General features: G+C 43.9%; 1 protein-coding gene across 1 annotated transcript in view; it reads left to right on the top strand.

Annotated features, from left to right (window-relative positions):
* The window catches only part of LLGL2 (LLGL scribble cell polarity complex component 2), a 269,216-nt gene that overhangs the window by 45,833 nt on the left and 203,383 nt on the right, over positions 1-20,000 (top strand). The window contains 2 exon segments of the mRNA XM_068264456.1: positions 4,328-4,460; positions 4,539-4,593. Coding sequence (XP_068120557.1) covers positions 4,328-4,460; positions 4,539-4,593 — 188 coding nt within the window.

The following is a 20,000-nucleotide window of genomic DNA, read 5'->3' on the forward strand; positions in this document are numbered from 1 at the left end:
GGAGTTGTTTCCTGGGGGCAGAAATACCGCGCTCTCTGGAGAGAAAGCGGCGGTATTTCTGCGGGGAACTTAGATCGGTGAATGGGAATTATATTCCCATTCACTGATCGGGGGGCTAGCGGCGGATGCGGGCGCGTGCCCGATCGCGCGCACCACGCAGGGAAAGATGCAGTGCCTATCTGGACGAGAAAGCTCGTCCAGATAGGCCGAACTGGTTAATTTTTTCACTATAGTGGTCCTTTTAAGGGAACTTGAAGTGAGAACTATATGGAAGCTGACATTTAATTTTAAACAATACTGGTTGCCTGGCAGACCTGCTGATTCTCACTTCTTCTAATACTTCCTTTCAGCCATAGACCCTGAACAAGCATGGAGAGCAGATGTTTCTGACAAAAATCTGATAAGATGATTCCTTTTTAAAGGCACTCAAATTCTGCTTTTTGTAGAGTGAACTGCTACTAACCACTTTAGTTTCATTAATAGTCTGCTTGTTTGTTGTAATATTTAGCATGTTATGGTGCCAATCAATGTACAATGTACAGTTTTATTACTTCTATGTAAACATGCCCATTAATAGTACAATTTTTTCGTAAACCATTGATTTTCAATCAGATTATTCAGCTCTTAGTGTATGAAAACAAAGAAGCTGGTGATACCAATCAATCCTGAATGATCGCATTATCGATTGCTTCCTTAAAGATAACCCGAGGTGGGTTCTAATAATCCAATTAGCATACAGATGCTGGGTCTGCATATAATACCCAGCCTCTGTTGCTATACTGTTTGCCCCAGTCTCCCCCCTGAGCTCTGCTGTGCCCCCATAAATCAATCGCCGTGCTGGCGACATGCAGCGTGTTGCCAGGGTTTTACCCTTTATGGGCAGAGCAATTTTCACATTTCAGTAAAGTTGCCCCTGAATAGGTAGGATAGTTCCCCCATTATAGGAAGCTAGCACAGTTGTCCCAGTATAGGTAGTACTATAGTTGCCCCAGTATAGGTAGTATAGTTACATAGTATAGTTTTGGTAGTATAGTTGCCTCAGTTTAGTTGCTCCGGTATAGTTAGCCAGTATAGTTGCCTCTAGTATAGGTAGCATAGTTGCCCCAGTATAAGTAGTATAGTTGGCCCCAGTATGGGTAGCTTGGAAGGAGGGGACAGCAGCGGGCAGGGGGGCCAGACCACCCCCCTCACCTGGGTCCCCTCCTTCCACCCCCCCCCCCCCCTTCAAATAGCAGATCAGTGAGTGGCAGGCAGGCGCAGCAGGCTGGAAATGACTCGCCTGACTTCTGTGTTCCAGGCACTGGAACGATGTGTCACGTGCCACAGGTCTCCACCTTCAATGCTGCAAATTGTGCTTCCTGATTAGCGGAAGTCTTGTAAGCTCTTCCCCACCCACTGCACCTTCCGCTCGCTTATCTGCTATCTGGAGGGAGGAGAGTGCCCCTCCTTCTTGGGCTGCTCCCCCCCCCCCTCCTGCTCATGACAGAACCTCTTTCTGTGGGAGGCCTTTTTGGCTTCCCCCAGCCTGTCTGTCACCTAGAGCGCCACGCCCCCTTGCGCCCAATGGATGGAGCGCCCCTAGATTCTCTGATTTGATCATTTGGGTCCACTAACAAAAATAAAGCTTCTATCCAATTCAATGAGATTAATGGAATCAATTTGAAAAAACAGATTGAATGGATGGAAATTACGGTTGAATCTGAGAATGGCCATCTTAATATAAAGGTATACCTAAAGTATTAATTAATAGATGTGGTTAGATCGCACAGTAGATTGTATCATTGATGGGTACCTTTGAGGAGGTGGTAGAGCAATAGTTGGGCTCACTGGAATCACCTTTCTGAAGCCATAATATTCACAATTTAACTCCTACACAACCACCGCATCGTGTATCTACGCCCCCCTGCACAATTTTTCACAACCAGGGGCATAAATACACGTAAAAACCGTTGTTTACCTCGCCACTTACAATCGCCACACTTCCGCCGTTCATTTCCACCGATGAGGTGATCAGGGACTGGGAACAGCTTTTTCCCATCCTGATCGCTGTCCCCATGATGAATGAAAAGCCGGCATCATGCTGACACTGGCATTTCATTCACGTAAACAGATACACTAACTACTTCCGAGTACTGTCTATGGTACTCTGAAGTTAAGTGTAGTGCCATCTTGTAGCCAAAAAGTAAAATGCACTCAATCATACACACGCATACACCCAAATACATTTTATAAATAGGAATATGTATGATTGCCACGCACCTAGCAGCACCACAATAAGGAGCTTTAACAAAAATGTTGGCTGCAAGGAGAAAAATGGATCTGTACCCCCATTCCACTCGAATTAAACAAAAAACACAGTATTACTCCTGCGCACTCAAAAACAATTTAATACCATCAATTAAATAACAATAAAAATCATACCACACACGAGTAGCTCAACTAAAATCGCAACCACACTGTCACTCACATCCAGACACATCTGCAGGTATGCAGAGACCTTACACACCTCTCACACTGAAAAGTCCTGCAGGATCCTGCTAATTAGCCTGATGGTTCAGAGCAGCAGTTTGAGGATGCAAAAACATGCGAGCAAACACTTCAGTGGCAGATTAAGGCCACATACAGACATCAGACTATAGTCTTTGGAAACTGAAAGATCACAGACCAATCTAACCACCCTTCATGTAGTATGAGAGCCATACTCTACACAGTCTTTTCTATGGAGCTGAACTCCACATCAGAAAAAAATTTTTTGCAAGATGCTGCACACACAGATGCTGTACAGACACAAAAGATCAGTATCTGCAAAAGATCTGTTTTGTGTCTGTACAGCATCTGTGTGTGCAGCATCTTTCCAAGATTTTTTCCTGATGTGGAGTTCAGCTCCATAGAAAAGACTGTGTAGAATATGGCTCTTATACTACAGGAAGGGTGGTAAGATTGGTCTGTGATCTTTCATTTTCCAAAGACTATGGTCTGATGTCTGTATGTGGCCTAAGGATCCAATAAAAAATTCCAATAAAAAGTTCCACATTAAAACAATAAATTCTCCGGATCAATGCCAGTGGTATATATTCTCCTCTTAGTGATGTAAAGCATAACACAGCATTGCAATAAGGCTGCATACACACGACTCCACTTCATCCCTTATCTTTTCAAGCTCTTCTTTATTATAATTTCTCTCAAGGAAGCGGCCCTGTATAATATCAGACTGCTCATTATAATGTATATCCTCAGTACAATTCCTCCGCAGTCTAATATACTGGCCTTTTGGTACATTGCTAAGCCAGCGCAGAAGATGACAACTTTCTAAAAATATATAACTGTTCATATCTACAGCTTTAAAACACGTTTTCGTATGAATCTCATCATTCCTAATAAAAATTGTCAAATCCAAAAAGTTCACCTCTTTCCTACTATATTCACACGTGAATTTTAGATTAAAATCATTATTATTTATCCATGATATAAAAGGCAGCAAGGCAGTGTCCGCTGAATACAACATCCGGATCCCGGCATAGAGTGAGAGCTGACGGCCGCAGCTGCTCATTCCCAGGAGTGCAAGTCTGACTCCTCCTGTAACGGACTGTTCAGCTATACTGGATATACCTACCAAGTAACAGGACTCATTAGAAGCTGCCAAAGTCTGATAAAAATCGTTACCACTACTCATAACAGGAGTCGTGAGTATGCAGCCTTCTGTGTGACTTATATAAAAAAAACATTTAAAAAAAATAAATAAAAATTGACTTTTTAATGTGTATGTCAGGAAGGAATATTACTGTTAATTTTGCAAATAAAGGATTTTAATTAGACCTATAGAAATAAGAATCACTAAACTGAAAAAATACACCTTTATTTCCAGATAAAATACTAGAACCATACATTGTAGTAGGGAAATATTTTAAATGTTGCAATAACCGGGACAAATGGGGCAAATAAAATGTGTGGGTTTTAATTACGGCAGCATGTTTTATTTTAAAACTATAAGGCGGTAAACTGAGAAATGAATTTTTTTTTAATTTTTTTTTCTTATTATTCACTTTAAAATGTATGTAACATAAAATAATTCTTAGCAAAAAGTACCACCCAAAGAAAGCCTTATTGGTGGCGGAAAAAAACAATATATAGATCATTTCTGTGTGATTAATAAAAATGTTATTAGCGAATTAATGGAAGGAGCAAGATATGAAAATTGCTCTGGTTTCTAAGGGAAAAAAAACTGTGGTTGGGAAGTGGTTAATATATATGTCTTATAACCATGTATATATAAGTGGTTTATTTGCTTTTTATAAGGTTTTTTAACGTGTTTTTTTTTTTTTCTCAGCAACTAGAAAATGTATTCTGGTGTCGAGATGCTCAGCGAATAGTAAGCTGTCATAATGATGGCGGGTACAGCCAGTGGGATGCAAGTGGTGAACATGTACAGAAGTCTCCCATGGAGAATAAAGTTCCATATGGTAATTCAGTATAATTAGGAGAAGATTACAGAAAAATTAGATGTGTGGTGGGCTTAGCTTTCTGTATTCTTTTCACAGGTCCGTTCCGCTGCAAGGCAATCAATAAAATCACCTGGCTGACAGTGCGAAGAGGGTAAGGGAGCATGCAAATCATTTCTGGATAGCATACTGGTTAAGGCTGTTAACTGGGTAAAAAGGAAAAATATCCTTTGATGCTACTGCTTATGCTGGCGCTATCATGCTTTGTTTTCAGCGCTGCATAGTATGTTGGAGCTTAATTGTATTTATAAATATGCTCATGTCCTTTTGTTGTAATGCACTATGGTGCGGCTGGGTGGCTCCAGGTGGGCTGTAAAGAAGTGAAAAGGGGAGAAAGTGCTTCAATAGTGTATTAATCTTTCTTAGGACATTGCACAACTAAGATGCACTTAGATTCATGCAGAGGTAAAACCGCGTGCAAGAGACCACCCACTAGGGCTGATCAAAGAGATGCAAAATTTTCCGAGTTTATGCAAATGTATACGTAGCTTCAAAATGGACCAATCAATTTAAATTTGGGTTTAAATTGATTGGTCCACTTTCAAACTGCATACATTTGCATCAAATTTGCATACATTTGCTTCAGTTCTGAAATATTTGCATCTCATTGATCATCCCTACTGCCCACGTGTCAAATCTCCATCCTGCGGTCTGACCAGGACCTTGAACTGCGGTGATGACTCTCCCAATTTTACAAGAGATGTGTGTGGGGGAAACGACACTCGTGTCCTCCCTGTCAGTGTTGGTTTCAGCGTTGCTATGCCTTCTTCAGTTGACGTGACAGCCATGGGGCACTGGTTAAGTAGTCAGACTACTTAGCATATGGGGCAGGGAAATGGCTGCGTGTGTAATAAAAAAAAAAAAAAAAAAGTGTAACAGCTGATGCAGCGCTAATTAACCACTTCACCCCCAAGGGTTTTTACCCGAACGGACCAGAGCAATTTTAACCAGTGCTCCTTCCTTTTATTCCCTAATAACTTTATTACTACTTATCACAAGAAAATGATCTATACCTCGTTTTTTTTTTTTTTGCCACCAATTAGGCTTTCTGTGGGTAGTACATTTTGCTAAGAATTTTTTTATCCTAAATGTGTTTTTAATGGGAAAGGTAAGAAAATTGAAAAAATTATTTCTCAGTTTTCGGCCATTCTAGTTTTAAAATTAAACATTCTCCTGTGGATAAAACTGACATATTTTATTTGCCCAGTTGTCCCGATTATTAAACCGTTTAAATTATGTCCCTATCACAATGTATGGCGAAAATATATTATTTTGAAAATAGGTGTTTTTCTGTTTTGCTTTTTTTTTGTCCAGTCCATAATTACAAGCCCCTATGTAGTAAAGTAAAAGTAATTTTCCCTCAAAATGTAGATTTAAAAAAAAGCTTAGTCCCTAAGGCAACTATTTATGGTTTTTTTTTCTTGGGGGGGGGGGGGGGGGGGGGGGGCGAGGGGGCTTTGGAAATGTAAGTTATTAATTTTATTAGTATTGTGTATGTATGCATGTGCCTGAATGTGTAATTTTACTTTTTGGCTATGAGATGGCACTAGTGAACCCGTTATAGTAAGTGTTCACTTTTTCTTCTACATTTAACTACACGATTTCCTGTTTTATGAATGGACGTGGCCGCTGATCGCGGTAACGTCCTTTCATTTCAGACATTGCGATTGGGTAGAGGACCGCTCGGTTCTCTAACCCAATCGCTGAACACGGAATCTCGATGGAAACGGCGGGGTGAGCAGTGCACACACATGCGGAGCGGCAGTGGGAACGCGCAATGTATTAAAACATCATTTTGCCGTTAACGGGCTCAAACATGATGTTTTAATATGATACAATGTCGTTGAGTGGCTAAGGGATCGTGGGCAGCCCCATACCTTCTTAACCCAATACATTTTTTAAAAAAAGTACAAAGAAAATACATAGTAAATTAACCACTTGCCGACCGCCCACTTCCTATGGGCGGCGGCAAGGTGGCTCCCCCAGGACCGCCTAACGCCGATCGGCGGCGGCCCCTGGGGGACTGATTAGCCGGGGATCGCACACGTTCACCGGCATTAGGCTCCGCCCACTCGCGATGTCAACCCGCCGGCCAATTAGTAGCGCCGGCGTGTTGTATGCGGACGATCTACCACATAGAAAGTGTATAATACACTGTTAAGCTAACAAAGTGTATTATACTGGCTGCCTCCTCCCCTGGTGGTCCCAGTGATCACACACACACACAGTCCCCCTGCCTCTCTGATCGCCCACAGCACCCCTCAGACCCCCCCCCCCCCCCCCGATCACCCCTCAGATCACTGTTTGCACCCAATCACCCCCTTAATCACCCATCCATCACTTCCTGTCACTATCTGTCAACGCTACCCTTTAGATTAGGTCCTAAACTGCCCCCTGGGGGCTCCTGATCACCCCCCCCCCCACACACACACACACACACACACCCTCAGATCCTCCCCAGACCCCCCCCCCCCCCCGTGTACTGTATAAATCTATTCTCCCCTGTAATCACCCGCTGATCACCTGTCAATCATCTGTCAATCACCCCTTGTCACCACCTGTCACTGCCACCCATCAGATCAGACCCTAACCTGCCCCTTGCGGGCATCTGATCACCCACACCCTCAGATCGCCCTCAGACCTGCCCCCTGATCACCTCCCAAGTGCATTATTTACATCTGTTCTCCCCTCTAGACACCCACTGATCACCCATCAATCGCCCCCTGTCACCACCTGTCACTGCTACCCATCAGATCAGACCCTAATCTGCCCCTTGCGGGCGCTCAATCACCCGCCCACACCCTCAGATTGCCCTCAGTCTCCCCCCCCCCCGATCACCTCCCCAGTGCATTGATTGCATCTATTCTCCCCTCTAATCACCCCCTGAGACATCCATCAATCACCTCCTGTCACCCCCTAGCACTCCTATCCATCAGATCAGGCCCTAATCTGCCCCTTGTGGGCTTCTGATCAGCTGGCCAAACCCTCACCCGCCCCACCGCAGTGACAGAATTTTTTTCCCCGATCACTGCATAAAACACTGTACAATAACCCTGGCGCTGTAAAGAACAGTTTTTTTGGGTTTTTTTTTATAATCAAAACTCTTTCTAGCTTTCTACTTCACAAGTTCTAGGTAGGTGCTCTTTTTCCTGGGTAGTCTCAGAGGAATACCCCCTAAATTTAGCAGTCCAGCATGGCAAAAAAGGGGTATTCCACTGAAGAGGCCGCCGAGATTCTGGCCCAGTGGGGTGAGTGCGATTGGGAAGCAGTGGCTCTCTGACCGATAGCAATGATGAGGTTGAGGACCCAGCTAGAGCCAGGCATACCACACCCCATGTCACTGGACCGCAGGATCAGACTCAAGGGCAGCAGGGTGGTGCTAGCGCTGATCCGAGTTTTTTCTTGGTGAGGCATGCACCAGCAGCGTAGCATCCCCTGGACCTAGCACCAGTACTACCATAGACCCTGGTGAAGTGGTGAGCACCAGCATGGTAGTAGAAACTGGTTTGGTAGCACGTGCATTAAGACCCGAGTCGCAGCCACCAGCAAAACGGGCCCGTACTACCAATAGTCTTCCAGAGGTGCTGGCAAATCCCAATTGGCAATCCCCCCTGGTTCCACCGTATCCGTTCTGCCCCCTTTCACCACCCAGTCTGGAGTCCAGGTGGAGACATATAATCTAGGATCGGCCCTAGACTTTTTTCATCTGTTCTGCACCGAGGATCTCTACGACTTAATTATGGCTGAGACCAACCGTTATGCCACACAATACGCAACTGCCAATCCAAGAAGCTACCATGCCCAGCCTTTTCAGTGGAAACCACTTCAAGTTGCCGAAAGTAACATTTTTTTGGGGCCTTCTCCTTAACATGGGTCTATTAAAAAAAAATTTGTATTGCGGTCTTATTGGTCTACACACCCAATACATCACATGCCCATGTTCTCTGCTGCCGAGTCCAGGTCACGATATGAGAACATCCTGCGCTTCCTGCACTTCAGTGACAATACAACCTGTCATCCAAGAGGCCACCCTGCTTATGACCTGCTCCACAAAATTTGGCCCCTCATAGACTAAATGTCATCAAAATTTGCAGATGCTTACGGTATACCCCTGAACAGTCATTTTGAGGCATTTTGTTTCGAGACTACTCCTGATGGTTTAGGGCCCCTAAAATGCCAGGGCAGTATAGGAACCCCACAAGTGACCCCATCTTAGAAAGACGACACCCCAAGGTATTCTGTTAAAGAGACACTGAAGCGAAAAAAAAAAATTTGTATGTGTAGCACAGCTAAGAAATAAAACATTAAAGGTTCCCATACACTCGTCAGATTGGCAGCAGATAGATAAGAAATGCATCTGATGATCTATCTGATGCGTTTTTAGAACATTTTTTACCAGGATAGAATTCCAATAGATTTCAGTTTGAAATCTATTGAAATTCGATCTGATGGCATTTTTTTGCCATCAGATTTCCATTAAGGCCAATGCAAACTGATAAGCAATCTCATCAGATCGACCTAAATTTTCCACCCTGCAAGTTCGATGGAAATCCATCGAAATCGATCGAAATCGGTCGATTGGCCAATGATTTGCAATCGATTGATCGATCGATCGGGATCGATCGGTCGGCCAGGAAATCGGCTGAGTGTATGGGCTGCTTAAGATCAGATACATCAGTGTAATTGTTTCCAGTACAGGAAGAGTTGAGAAACTCCAGTTGTTATCTCTATGCAAACAAGCCATTAAGCTCTCCGACTAATTTAGTTGTGGAGAGGGCTGTTATCTGACTTTTATTATCTCAACTGTTCCTGGACTATTTACTTTTCCTCTGCTAGAGGAGAGTTCATTAGTTCACAGACTGCTCTGAAAGACTCATTTTGAATGCAGAGTGTTGTGTAATCTGCACATATTATAGAACGATGCAATGTTAGAAAAAACACTATATACCTGAAAATAAAAGTGTGAGAATATTTTCTTTGCTGCTAATCTTCTAGTAATTATTCATAGTACACAACCAATTCACTATTTCATATTTTTTTTTTCGCTTCAGTGTCTCTTTAAAGGGAAGGTCCAAGCAAAATAAAAAAGAGTTTCACTTACCTCGGGCTTCTACCAGCCCCATGCAGCCATCCTGTTCCCTCGTAGTCACTCACTGCTGCTCCAGTCCCCCGCTGGCAGCTGTCTGACCTCGGAGGTCGGCGGGCCGCATTGCGTACGTTTTTACGCATTCCCACTAGTGCAGGAACATTAACACATACATTTTTACGCATTACTGGTTCAATGCGTAAAAATTCACGCATTGAACCAGTAACGCGTAAAAATGTATGTGTTAATGTTCTTGCACTAGCGGGAATGCGTAAAAACGTACGCAATGCGGCCCGCCGACCTCCGAGGTCGGAAAGCTGCCAGCGGGGGACTGGAGCAGCAGTGAGTGACTACAAGGGCACAGGATGGCTGCATGGGGCTGGTAGAAGCCCCAGGTAAGTGAAACTCGTTTTTTTATTTTGCTTGGACCTTCCCTTTAAGAGTATAGTGAGTTCATAGAAGATTTTATTTTTTGTCACAAGTTAGTGGAAAATGACAGTGTGAAAAAAATGTCTTTTGATGGATATAATAAAAACTAAAAATCGCAGCAGCAATCAAATGGCACCAAAAGAAAGCTGTATTAGTGACAAGAGGAGGTAACATTCATTTAGATGGTAGGTTGTATGACCGAGCAATAAATTATTAAAGCTGCAGTGGTCTGAATGGAAAAAGGGTCTGGTCCTTAAGGGGGTTTAAGGCTGCAGTCCTTAAGTGGTTAAATTGGCAATAATTTTGCAAATAAAGATTTAAAAATACAATAAAAAAAAATCAATGAATGGCCATGACCACAGTAGTGGTTACACTATTTGGGCCGAATGCATAAGCTGTTGATTGTCCCCATATAACTCACTGTAATCTGGTTTAAAATGTCAATCAATTTGGGTATTAGTGTGGTGGGGATTCTGGGGAAGAGGTGGGGGGGATACAAGGGAAGAATGGAGTGTGAAATAGTTTGACAAAATAATTGCAGGAAGCTTTTGGTTTCTAAAACTTCATTCAAGCCCGCTAGAGATAGTGTTTAGTTTGCAATTCCACTAAACTTCCCTTTCGTAAAGCTTTTTGTATCTATGGCCATTGGAAATGGAAGCAGGAATGCTCTCCAACCCCAAAATGTACAAGCCGCTGGAGTCCACCTGTTGACATTTAAGGAAGTGTCTTGGTATGCTATGCATTCAGATTTGTTCAAGAAAATACATTTCTGTTCCGAGTCTTTTTCTGAGGGATCCTGTTGTTCTTCCTACTCCAGATAGTGTAACCACTACCATGGTCTTTATTTGCTTTTATCAACCTTTTTTATTGTAATTTTTTTTTTTTTAAAGATTCTTTTATTTTGATTTTCAAACAGATATATGAGATACAACATACAAGATATATGAGACATAAAGAGAATACAGAGGCTTTGTCATAACAAGCATATACATCAAGGGAACTGTAAGACATCATAACTGAAAACTCAAATCAGTACACTTATGTCAGTATATATTAACTATCAAATCCAGCCACATACCAGCGTGACCGGTATTAACCACATAGTGTATTCTGGAAATCTTATGGGCTAACGGAAGTTTACCTTAGATGCAGGTGAGTGGGTGCGGGTGTCCACCTGGTTGTTTATATGCAAAGGGTGGTCCGGGGCCCTGAGGGAACTTACACCAGGAGTCGCCATAGCACTAGATTAAGGATGGAGGGCAAGTAGCCCCCGCTTCTCCAGGCTCAGTGTAACGGGGTCAGACTAAACTTGAAGGGGGAATGTCGGTCCATAAGAACGGACCAGTAGGCAAACCCCATAGTCCTGAAAATCCCTTGGGTTGCGTTGGAAAACTATGACCCAAGGATTGACAAAAAGAGAAAGATAAGGAGAAAGAAGGAAAGAACAGTGAAAATGAGTAGAGTAGACAGAAAAAGTAAGAATAAAATATGTCGAAGGACCGCCCCTAAAACCAACCTCCATTCCCTAAATGCCAGGGGAATATCATAAAGGACAATTAAATTATGGACCAACTTGCAGAGAAGTAGCTCTAGATCCTATACCTACAGGCTATACTCCCATCCCTTACCCCTGACCAAGACAGTTAGTGCCCTGGGCAAGCACAAGGGTCCGATAGCGGTCAGATTCTTTAAACTCAAACCAGCCATACCATGTCTTCCAAAATTGTTCGCTTCTCATGTATGGTTGCAGTGAGCTCTTCCATACATCTAGTCTGATCAACTTCACGTAACCACTCCAAAGATGTGGCAGGGTCCGGGGATTTCCACTTTCTAGCTATCAAAGCCCGGGCTGCATTTACTAAATGCCTTGTAAGTGTTTTCTTATATTTTCGAGTAGACCATGAGTTGTGGTGTAGTAGAAAGAAGGCTGGTAAGGCTGGTGAGTCTGGTGGGAGGAAATCTGTAATTGTGTGTGTATAAGGTCCCTTATGTCTGCCCAGTATTGGGTAATCCTACTACATGACCAAAATATATGCAAGATAGACCCAGTATCCTGCCCACATCTCCAACAAAGGGGGGACGACCCTGGGAACATTTGATGCAACTTAGACGGTGTGAGGTACCATCTCGTAAAGATTTTATATCCTGCTTCTTGATTTTTGGAAGAAATAGAGAATTTATGAGAGAAGGTGAGGATTTTCTCCCATTGCTTATCGGAGAACGTTAATCCCAGGTCATGTTCCCACTTCTCTTTGTATGTTGAGGCAGGAGTTTCAGGATTGTGAATACATAAATGAAATCATACCCCGCATTGGGCCTTCCCCTTGGCAAGTTTGTTCAAATGGTGTTAAAGATCTACTGAGGCCTATCTTGGAGCCTTGAGATAAGAGGAAGTGTCTAAATTGGAGCCAGGACCAGTGATCTAAAGTCGTGGAGTTCAAATCTTGCCGTAGTTTCTGTAGAGGGACCCACTCACCCATGGATAAAAAGCTTTGCGCTCGTAAATTAGGGCATTTGCGCCATGAAGGATGGCTTTTAGTGGAGAGTGCAAGGGGGAAACTGGGATTGTCCAGTACAGGGAGCGAGGTAGAGGGCCAAGGCGATATAGCAGAGTCTTGTCTATATTTTACAAGGGTCTTGAGTGTCTGGGTTATTAAGGCAGCTGTAGGGTCTAGCCCCGTGGATAGCGGAGCAGACCAAGTCGATTGCACCAGGTGACACCCCCCCCCCCCCCCATTATCTCATCCTCCAAGCCCACCCAACGTTTGAGTTTTGCATGCCTGTGCCAGTCTATGATTCTGATTAAGATAACTGCTGAGTGATAGAGGTGAGGGTTTGGGACAGCCATCCCACCAGATTCTTTAGGGGCTGTTTGAAGGGCATATTTAAGTCTTGGTTTACGGCCATTCCAAATGAATTTCGAAAATGTTTGAGTAACTGCTTTAAAGAATTGGGAAGGGATAAAAATCGGGAGGGTTTGAAATAAATAAAGTAAGCGAGGCATAATAGTCATTTTGATAATATTCGCTCGCCCAAACCATGAGAAATGTGGTTTGTCCCATTGATGTAGGTCTTTTTTAATGCGTTCGTGGGTGGGTATAAAGTTAGTCTGGAACAGGTCTTTTGGGTTCTGAGTGATCTGTACCCCTAAATACTTCAGAGCTGCCTTTGGCCATTTGAAGGGGAAATTTGATTGCAATAAGGATTTTAGGTCTCTTGGGAGAAGGACACCCAGTGCCTCGCTCTTATCGTAATTAATGGACATATTAGATAGTTGACCGTATCTCCTAAATTCCGTTAGTAAGTTGGGCAGAGAGATATGTGGGTTGGTGAGATAAAAAAGCAGATCTGCGTAGGCAGCTGCTTTTGTGTGATGAGGATGGGAGAGAGATACCTGAGATGTCGGGGTTATTACGTACAGTACACAGAAAGGGTTCCAAGAAAAGGGCAAAAATTAGGGGAGAGTGGGCACCCCTGTCTTGTTCCATTGCGGATAAAAAATGCCTCAGAGAGTACCCCGTTTGCTTTTACTTTAGCATGGGGACCGGTGTACAATGCCAAAACCCGGTTTCGCATTTTGTCCCCTAGGCCCACGTGACTCAGAGTCAGATCAATGAAGTCCCAGTCCACCCTGTCGAATGCTTTCTCTGCATCTGTGGATAATAGCAAGGTAGGGGTGGACCGGGACCTCACCCAGTGTAAGATATCCAGCATGCGAATTGTGTTGTCCCTCGCCTCCCTCCCCGGGATGAAGCCCACCTGATCCGGATGTACCAAATCAGGTAAGAGCGGAGCTAACCGATTTGCCAACATTTTCGCATAGAGCTTGAGGTCTACGTTTGAGAGATATGGGTCTATAACTTTGGCATTGAGATGGGTCTTTTCCCGGTTTTGGCAGGACTGATATATGAGACTCCAACATCTGGGGTAGGAATCGATTTTGTCCGGGGGGGTGACTCGGTAATGGCATTAAAAGCTTTTAACATGTGGGGCATCAAGATGTGATTGAGTTTTTTTAAATATTCAGGGGTATAACCGTCCGGGCCCGGTGCTTTGCCAGAGGGGACCTGGGCCCGGGCAATACGCAATTCATCTGCAGTGAAAGAATCTTCAAGATCCTTAGATTGCTCATTCGATAGGGAAGGCATACCCGATTGTTGTATATAATCATGCGCCATATTTCTATTATTTGTATGAGGAGGTTAGATTGTATAGCTTGGAGTAATATTCCCGGAAAGTCCCTGCTATTTCCTCGTATTTATGGAGAAGCTTAGAGTTTTTATCCTTAATACCTACAATATAGTTCTGTTGGGTTTTAAGGGCTCTTGCTAATATAGAGCTACATTTATTTCCGTATTCATAGAAAGTGCGACGGCATCGTTCTGCTGCATATTTAGCCCTATGGAATAGAAGATTTTTAAGGGACTCCCTCTGTCTAGTGAGTTCAGATAGGATCGTGGGGGACATAGTTTGTTTGTGTTTCAACTCCATATCTTTAATGGAGGTTAAAGTGTCATGTATTTCCTTTTCCCGGACCCGTTTCCTTCTGACTCCTTCCCTGATCAATAAGCCTCTTGCATAGCATTTATGTGTTTCCCACAATATAAGTGGGGAAGTGTCCTCTTTGTTGTTAGTTAGGAAAAATTCCTCCATGTCGCTCTTGAATCTTTTTAAGAACGCTTGGTCCTGGAGCAGTGAATTGTTAAGGTGCCAAGAAGCAGAGCCTCATCTGTATTCCCCTAGGGCAAGATCCACCGATATCGGCCCATGATCTGACAGATGTTGCCAATCGAGGGGGAGGCAGAAACTGATAAGTTGTGAGAGATAAATATATAATCAATCCTTGAATAAGAATTGTGTGGGAATGAGAAAAATGTGTAACCTTTTTGGGATGGGTTATGCATTCGCCAGACATCTATTAGTTGCATGCTATGGAGAAGTGTCTTGCATTTATGAAGGAGCCGTCGGGAGATCAGGGATTTTTGAGAGGAGGAGTCTAGGCTAGGATCTAAAGTTAGATTAAGATCTCCAATAGCTATGCTCCCTTCAGCAAATGTAGAGTTTCGCTAAGAAGGCCTGAAGGAAGGAGACTTGTTGGGTGTTGGGGGCATAATAGGAGCCAATTGTAATGTTATGATTAAACACTGTACCTTTTATTAGGTTAAATCGGCGTGTGGGGTCATTATATTCTGCAGCCAAGAGGAAAGGGGTGTCCCTAGAGATCAGAATGGCTGTACCCTTTGTTTTAGAGTCCTGTGGGATGCTGTAAAAGGCCTGTTTATAATATCTGTTGTGCATCTTAGGAGGCTTAGGGCCCTTAAAGTGGGTTTCTTGAAGACATATAAAATGAGCTTTTTCTTTATAGCACATATTTAAGATAGAGGATCTCTTTTCAGGTACATTAAGTCCCCTGGCATTTAGGGACATCATCTTAAGTGACTTCTGGAATATGAGCCAGCAAGAGGCGGTCCCCTCGACATTTTGGGAGAGAGAGAATAGAAACAGATAAAGAGATGGATAGAAATGAGTTAGAAAATGACAGAGTTATAGGTAAGAAAAGGCGTGTAAGAAACCACGCCAATAGTAGTAGGATTAAACAAGCAAAACAAGAATTACCTTTAAGACACATGATGGCGTATGTGTCGAGGAGTATTATCACTTCTGACAGGAAACCCAGGTTCCTGAGTATCTGGCAATTGCCGTGGGGTAAGAAAGGCCACACCCAAGAGGGTTGCGCTTCTCCGAACCCCCGGCCTGCTCGTGTGCACCTTATTGAGGTTATGAACAGTATAACTAGCCTACTTATACAATACTCTATTTTTCTCTCATAGGGGAAAATATTAAACCATTAAACTCCTTTCCTGCAACCAGAAAGAGAGATAAAGTGCTATCCCCCACTGTTCCCCCCCCTCCCCGGCCCGAACCAGTCCCCCCACTTATCCCATCCCTCTGCCCTCCCAGGATGGGACTACATATGAACCCTGTGCTCAAGACTATTGCATAAGTAGGATATTATATGGAAATACAAAAACTCCTGCTGGAGACGTATAGCATCACAGAGGACACACTGACATTAAGAATCTGCAGGGAAAGAGGCTATCCCGACCACATCCCATGAGGGGACCCCTGCCCCCCGACAGACCCCCCCCCCCCCCCGAAGCTAGGTGCCCAAATCCGCATCCCCCAAGCCAGAGGCAGCACAACACCCCCTCCGGAGGCCCGCTCGCGCGTGCCCCAGGGGGGAAGGGGGGGACCACCCCCGGGAGGAGGGCGCAGAGGCCCATCATTGTGTCCAGGGAGAGGCCGGGGGGGGGGGGGGGACATATACAAAAAAAAACCCGCAACACCCCAGCACCCCCGGGTGACAAGAGCTTAGCAAAAAGTACCATTAAGCAAAGAATAAGTAGCCAACATCACACAAAAAAGCCATAAACCTCTCCACCTTTCTCCCCATGAATGTTCACACTTCTACTAGCATACTACGCAGCAACTCGAGTATAAACCAGTCCAGTGAAATCGCACATGGGTCAATTCCCTGTCTGAATAAATGATGATCTTAGTTTCTATGGTCTGCATAGTAAAACGCATGTATTTTAGGAAAACTTATAATTATATCTAGCAATAAGGGAGCACCGTAGCCATTAGGAAAAGGCGGATATGTGAATACCCTATCGTTAATGTTGAATGTTGACCATAACAGACATTATAACAGGGGGAGGTTATGAAAAGTGCGATATCACTGTTTTCTCTAAACTTCCTCATCATGAGGGCTGTGGGTGTAGGGAGGCATATTCTCAGGGTAGTAGGGGGGTATTGTATTTTTTTTATTGTATTTTTATCTGAATTTTTATTTGCACTTGTTACAATGGATTTTTTTTTTTAAATATGTATGTTCTTTGTATGTTTTTTAACTTCCATGGGTTAAGCAGGTATGGGGCTGCCCAGGATCTCTTAATTGGCACAGCTTCACCTGTTGCACCTTTTTAAATTACACACAGGGAACTATTTCCCCTCCCCGTATGCTAAGTAGTCTCAGACGGAGTCCACTTAGCCAATATCCCACGGCCATCACGCCACCTGAAGAAGGTAACGTTCAAACCGACACGCGCCCACATCTCCTACACCCCTGGTAACCAACACCGGAGAGTCAATGTCGCGATCCTAGGTCCTGGCCAGATGGAGATTTGACATGTGGGCGGCCTCTTACACATGATTTTACCTCTGCATGAATGTAAGTGCATTTTAATTGTGCAATTTCCTAATAAGGAAGATTAATTAACTATAGGAGCGCTTTGTCTCTTTTTCACTTGGTTAAGGATGTTGCCTTTGATGTAGGGTTTGAGCCTTTGAACCGGGTTTGAATCCCAGCTCCTACCCTAAGTGGCTGCAGCCCTAAAGCCCTTAGAGTCTGCCAGGAGAAAAGCGCAATATAAATGTCTTTTCAAGGTCATGCGCTATTATGCAAATTTGGTATGCACATTTAAGTAGCTACAAAAGGGAATTACACCTTGGCACAATTCAGTTGGTTCATTTTCAAGCCGTATAAATTTGCATTCAAGATCTGAATCAATCCTGAATCATCTCAAAATGATTTGCATCTCATTGACCATCTTTAGTGGTGTTCTAATGAGCAATTGGAACAGCAGCAACTGCAAGTTCAAGAACAGTGCATAGTGAACTTCATGGAATGGGTTTTCATCGCTTTACAGCTGCATCCAAGCCTTAGATCACTAAGTGCAATGCAAAGAGTTGGATAAAAGGTGTGACGCGTATCAACACTGGACTTTGAGCAGCAGAAACGTTCTCTGTAGGGACAAAACACACTTTGTCTGGAAATACAGTAGATAAGTCTAGGTTTAACCGATGCCAGGAAAACTGTGCTTGCTTGACTGAACTGTGACAAGTCTAAAGAATGGAAAGGGGGTAATGATTTGGGTTTGTTTTTCAGGGATTGGGCTTACCCCCTTAGTTCCATTGAAAGGAACTCTAAATACTTCTGGATGCCAAGACATTTTGGACAAATCAATGAATGACCAAGTTTGGTGTGGACAAAGTTGACTGCTTGGCTGGCACAGAGCCTTGATCTAGTGTCATCACTAGTAGGGTGTAGTAGGTGCGTACCACACTAGGTGTTACCAGCAGAGAGGGAGAGCTTCAGGCAAAGGGAGTAGAAAAACTACAGTATATTTAAACACAGACTAGCTAGTGCCTGATTTATTGCTTACACCTCTTCTCCCTTTTGGCTGCTCCATACTGAGCTGATAAGGCAGTTCAGAGGAGAGAGGAACTTGCAGCAACTTGCCCCTCCTGCCCAGGGCAATTAGCTCACTAGAGGAGAGAGATGTGGAGCTTTAAAGGGAACCTAAACTGGTATTATTTTAAAAGGAAAAATCCATATCCTTCAGTCACCTGACTCTCCTGCTGATCCTGTGTCTCTAATACTTTTAGCCCATCAACAAGCATGCAGATGAGGTGCTGTGCCTGAAGGCTGACTGGATTAGCTGTATGTTTGTTTCAGGTGTTCGATTCAGCCACTACTGCAGCTATAGTGATCAGCAGTTGTAAAAACAAAACAGAGGACACCAAGAGCCCAATAGTGCAATATTGTCTGGTAAGCTCAATATATAATGGTATGTCAAAGGTTCTTATACTCAAAGGTGGGTTACCATCAGGTAGGTGACACTTGACAAGCAGGTGGGAAATATTAGTACCTGACCCCACTCAGGTATAAAAGTCGCTCTCTGTAGATAGGAAACTGGGGAAAGAACTCCTCCACCAGGGGTGGACTTAATCGTGCTGTAATATGTATGAACAGAGGCGCCAAGCAGAGTAAAACAATGTTCTAAAAATGATAAAAAGAGGGAAGTCGAGGTGGACTTGCCTCCCTCTGGTAGTGGACATATACTCAAATGCAGAGTAAAAAATATACAATTTATTCACAGCTCCATAAAATCGCAACGCGTTTCGCGGTCAACCATTTCGCTTCATCAGGCAGTACAGAAGCATATAAAACTGTAACAAATACAAGCATGCAAATCAATATACCACAGATATGGACCATTAGCTCAAAAATATAAAAATGTGAATACAAATTTATGCGAAGCAACTCTGTATTTTTAAGATGAAAAAAACCTTGTGTTGTGGAAACTGCATGCATCTACAAACATGCATATCAATAAGCCACAGATATGGACCATTAGCTCAAAAATATAGAAGTGTGAATACAAGTTTATGCGAAGCAACTAGAAAGTATCATGTGAATCATATTGCCTTTTTGGAGTAATTGGACTGTGCAAAGAACTAGATAATAGGATAAAAGTGCAATGCTTAAAAGATTGTTCATAGGCAAAAGTGCAGTGCTTATCACATTAAATAGAAGGGGTCTAAAGTGCTACGTCATGTATAATAATAATAATACCGTATATACTCGCATACAAGCTGAATTTTTGACCCCCAAAAAGGGGGCCAAAAGTTGGGGGGTCGGCTTGTATGCGAGTCGTGGGTGGTGGTCTGCGCCCCCCGCCCGCCCGCTCGCTCGCCCCCTCCCTCCCTCCGCGGCCGCCGCTGCTGCTAAATTACCTGCTTCAGCGGCCGCTTCCTAATCCGGGTTCCCCTCTTCATCCTGCGGACTCCGTAACTGTATCACAGCAGCGCACCCGGCGCTGCTGCTGTGACGATGCAGGGGGCAGGAAAGAGCGGTTCCCCTGGTAACGGCGCATCGTGGCCCCTGCATCGTCACAGCAGCAGCGCCGGGCGTGCTGCTGTGATACGCATACGGAGTCCGCAGGATGAAGAGGGGAACCCGGATTAGGAAGCGGCCGCTGCCTAAAGCAGGTAATAGCAGCAGCAGCGGCCGCGGAGGGAGGGAGGGAGCGTGCGGGGCAGGGAACTACACTGGGCACTATACTAGCTATACTGAGCACTATACTAGCTAAACTGGGGCACTATACTAGCTATACTGAGCACTATACTAGCTATACTGAGCA

Source organism: Hyperolius riggenbachi, chromosome 12, assembly GCF_040937935.1.
Source record: "Hyperolius riggenbachi isolate aHypRig1 chromosome 12, aHypRig1.pri, whole genome shotgun sequence".
Taxonomy (NCBI): Eukaryota; Metazoa; Chordata; class Amphibia; order Anura; family Hyperoliidae; genus Hyperolius; species Hyperolius riggenbachi.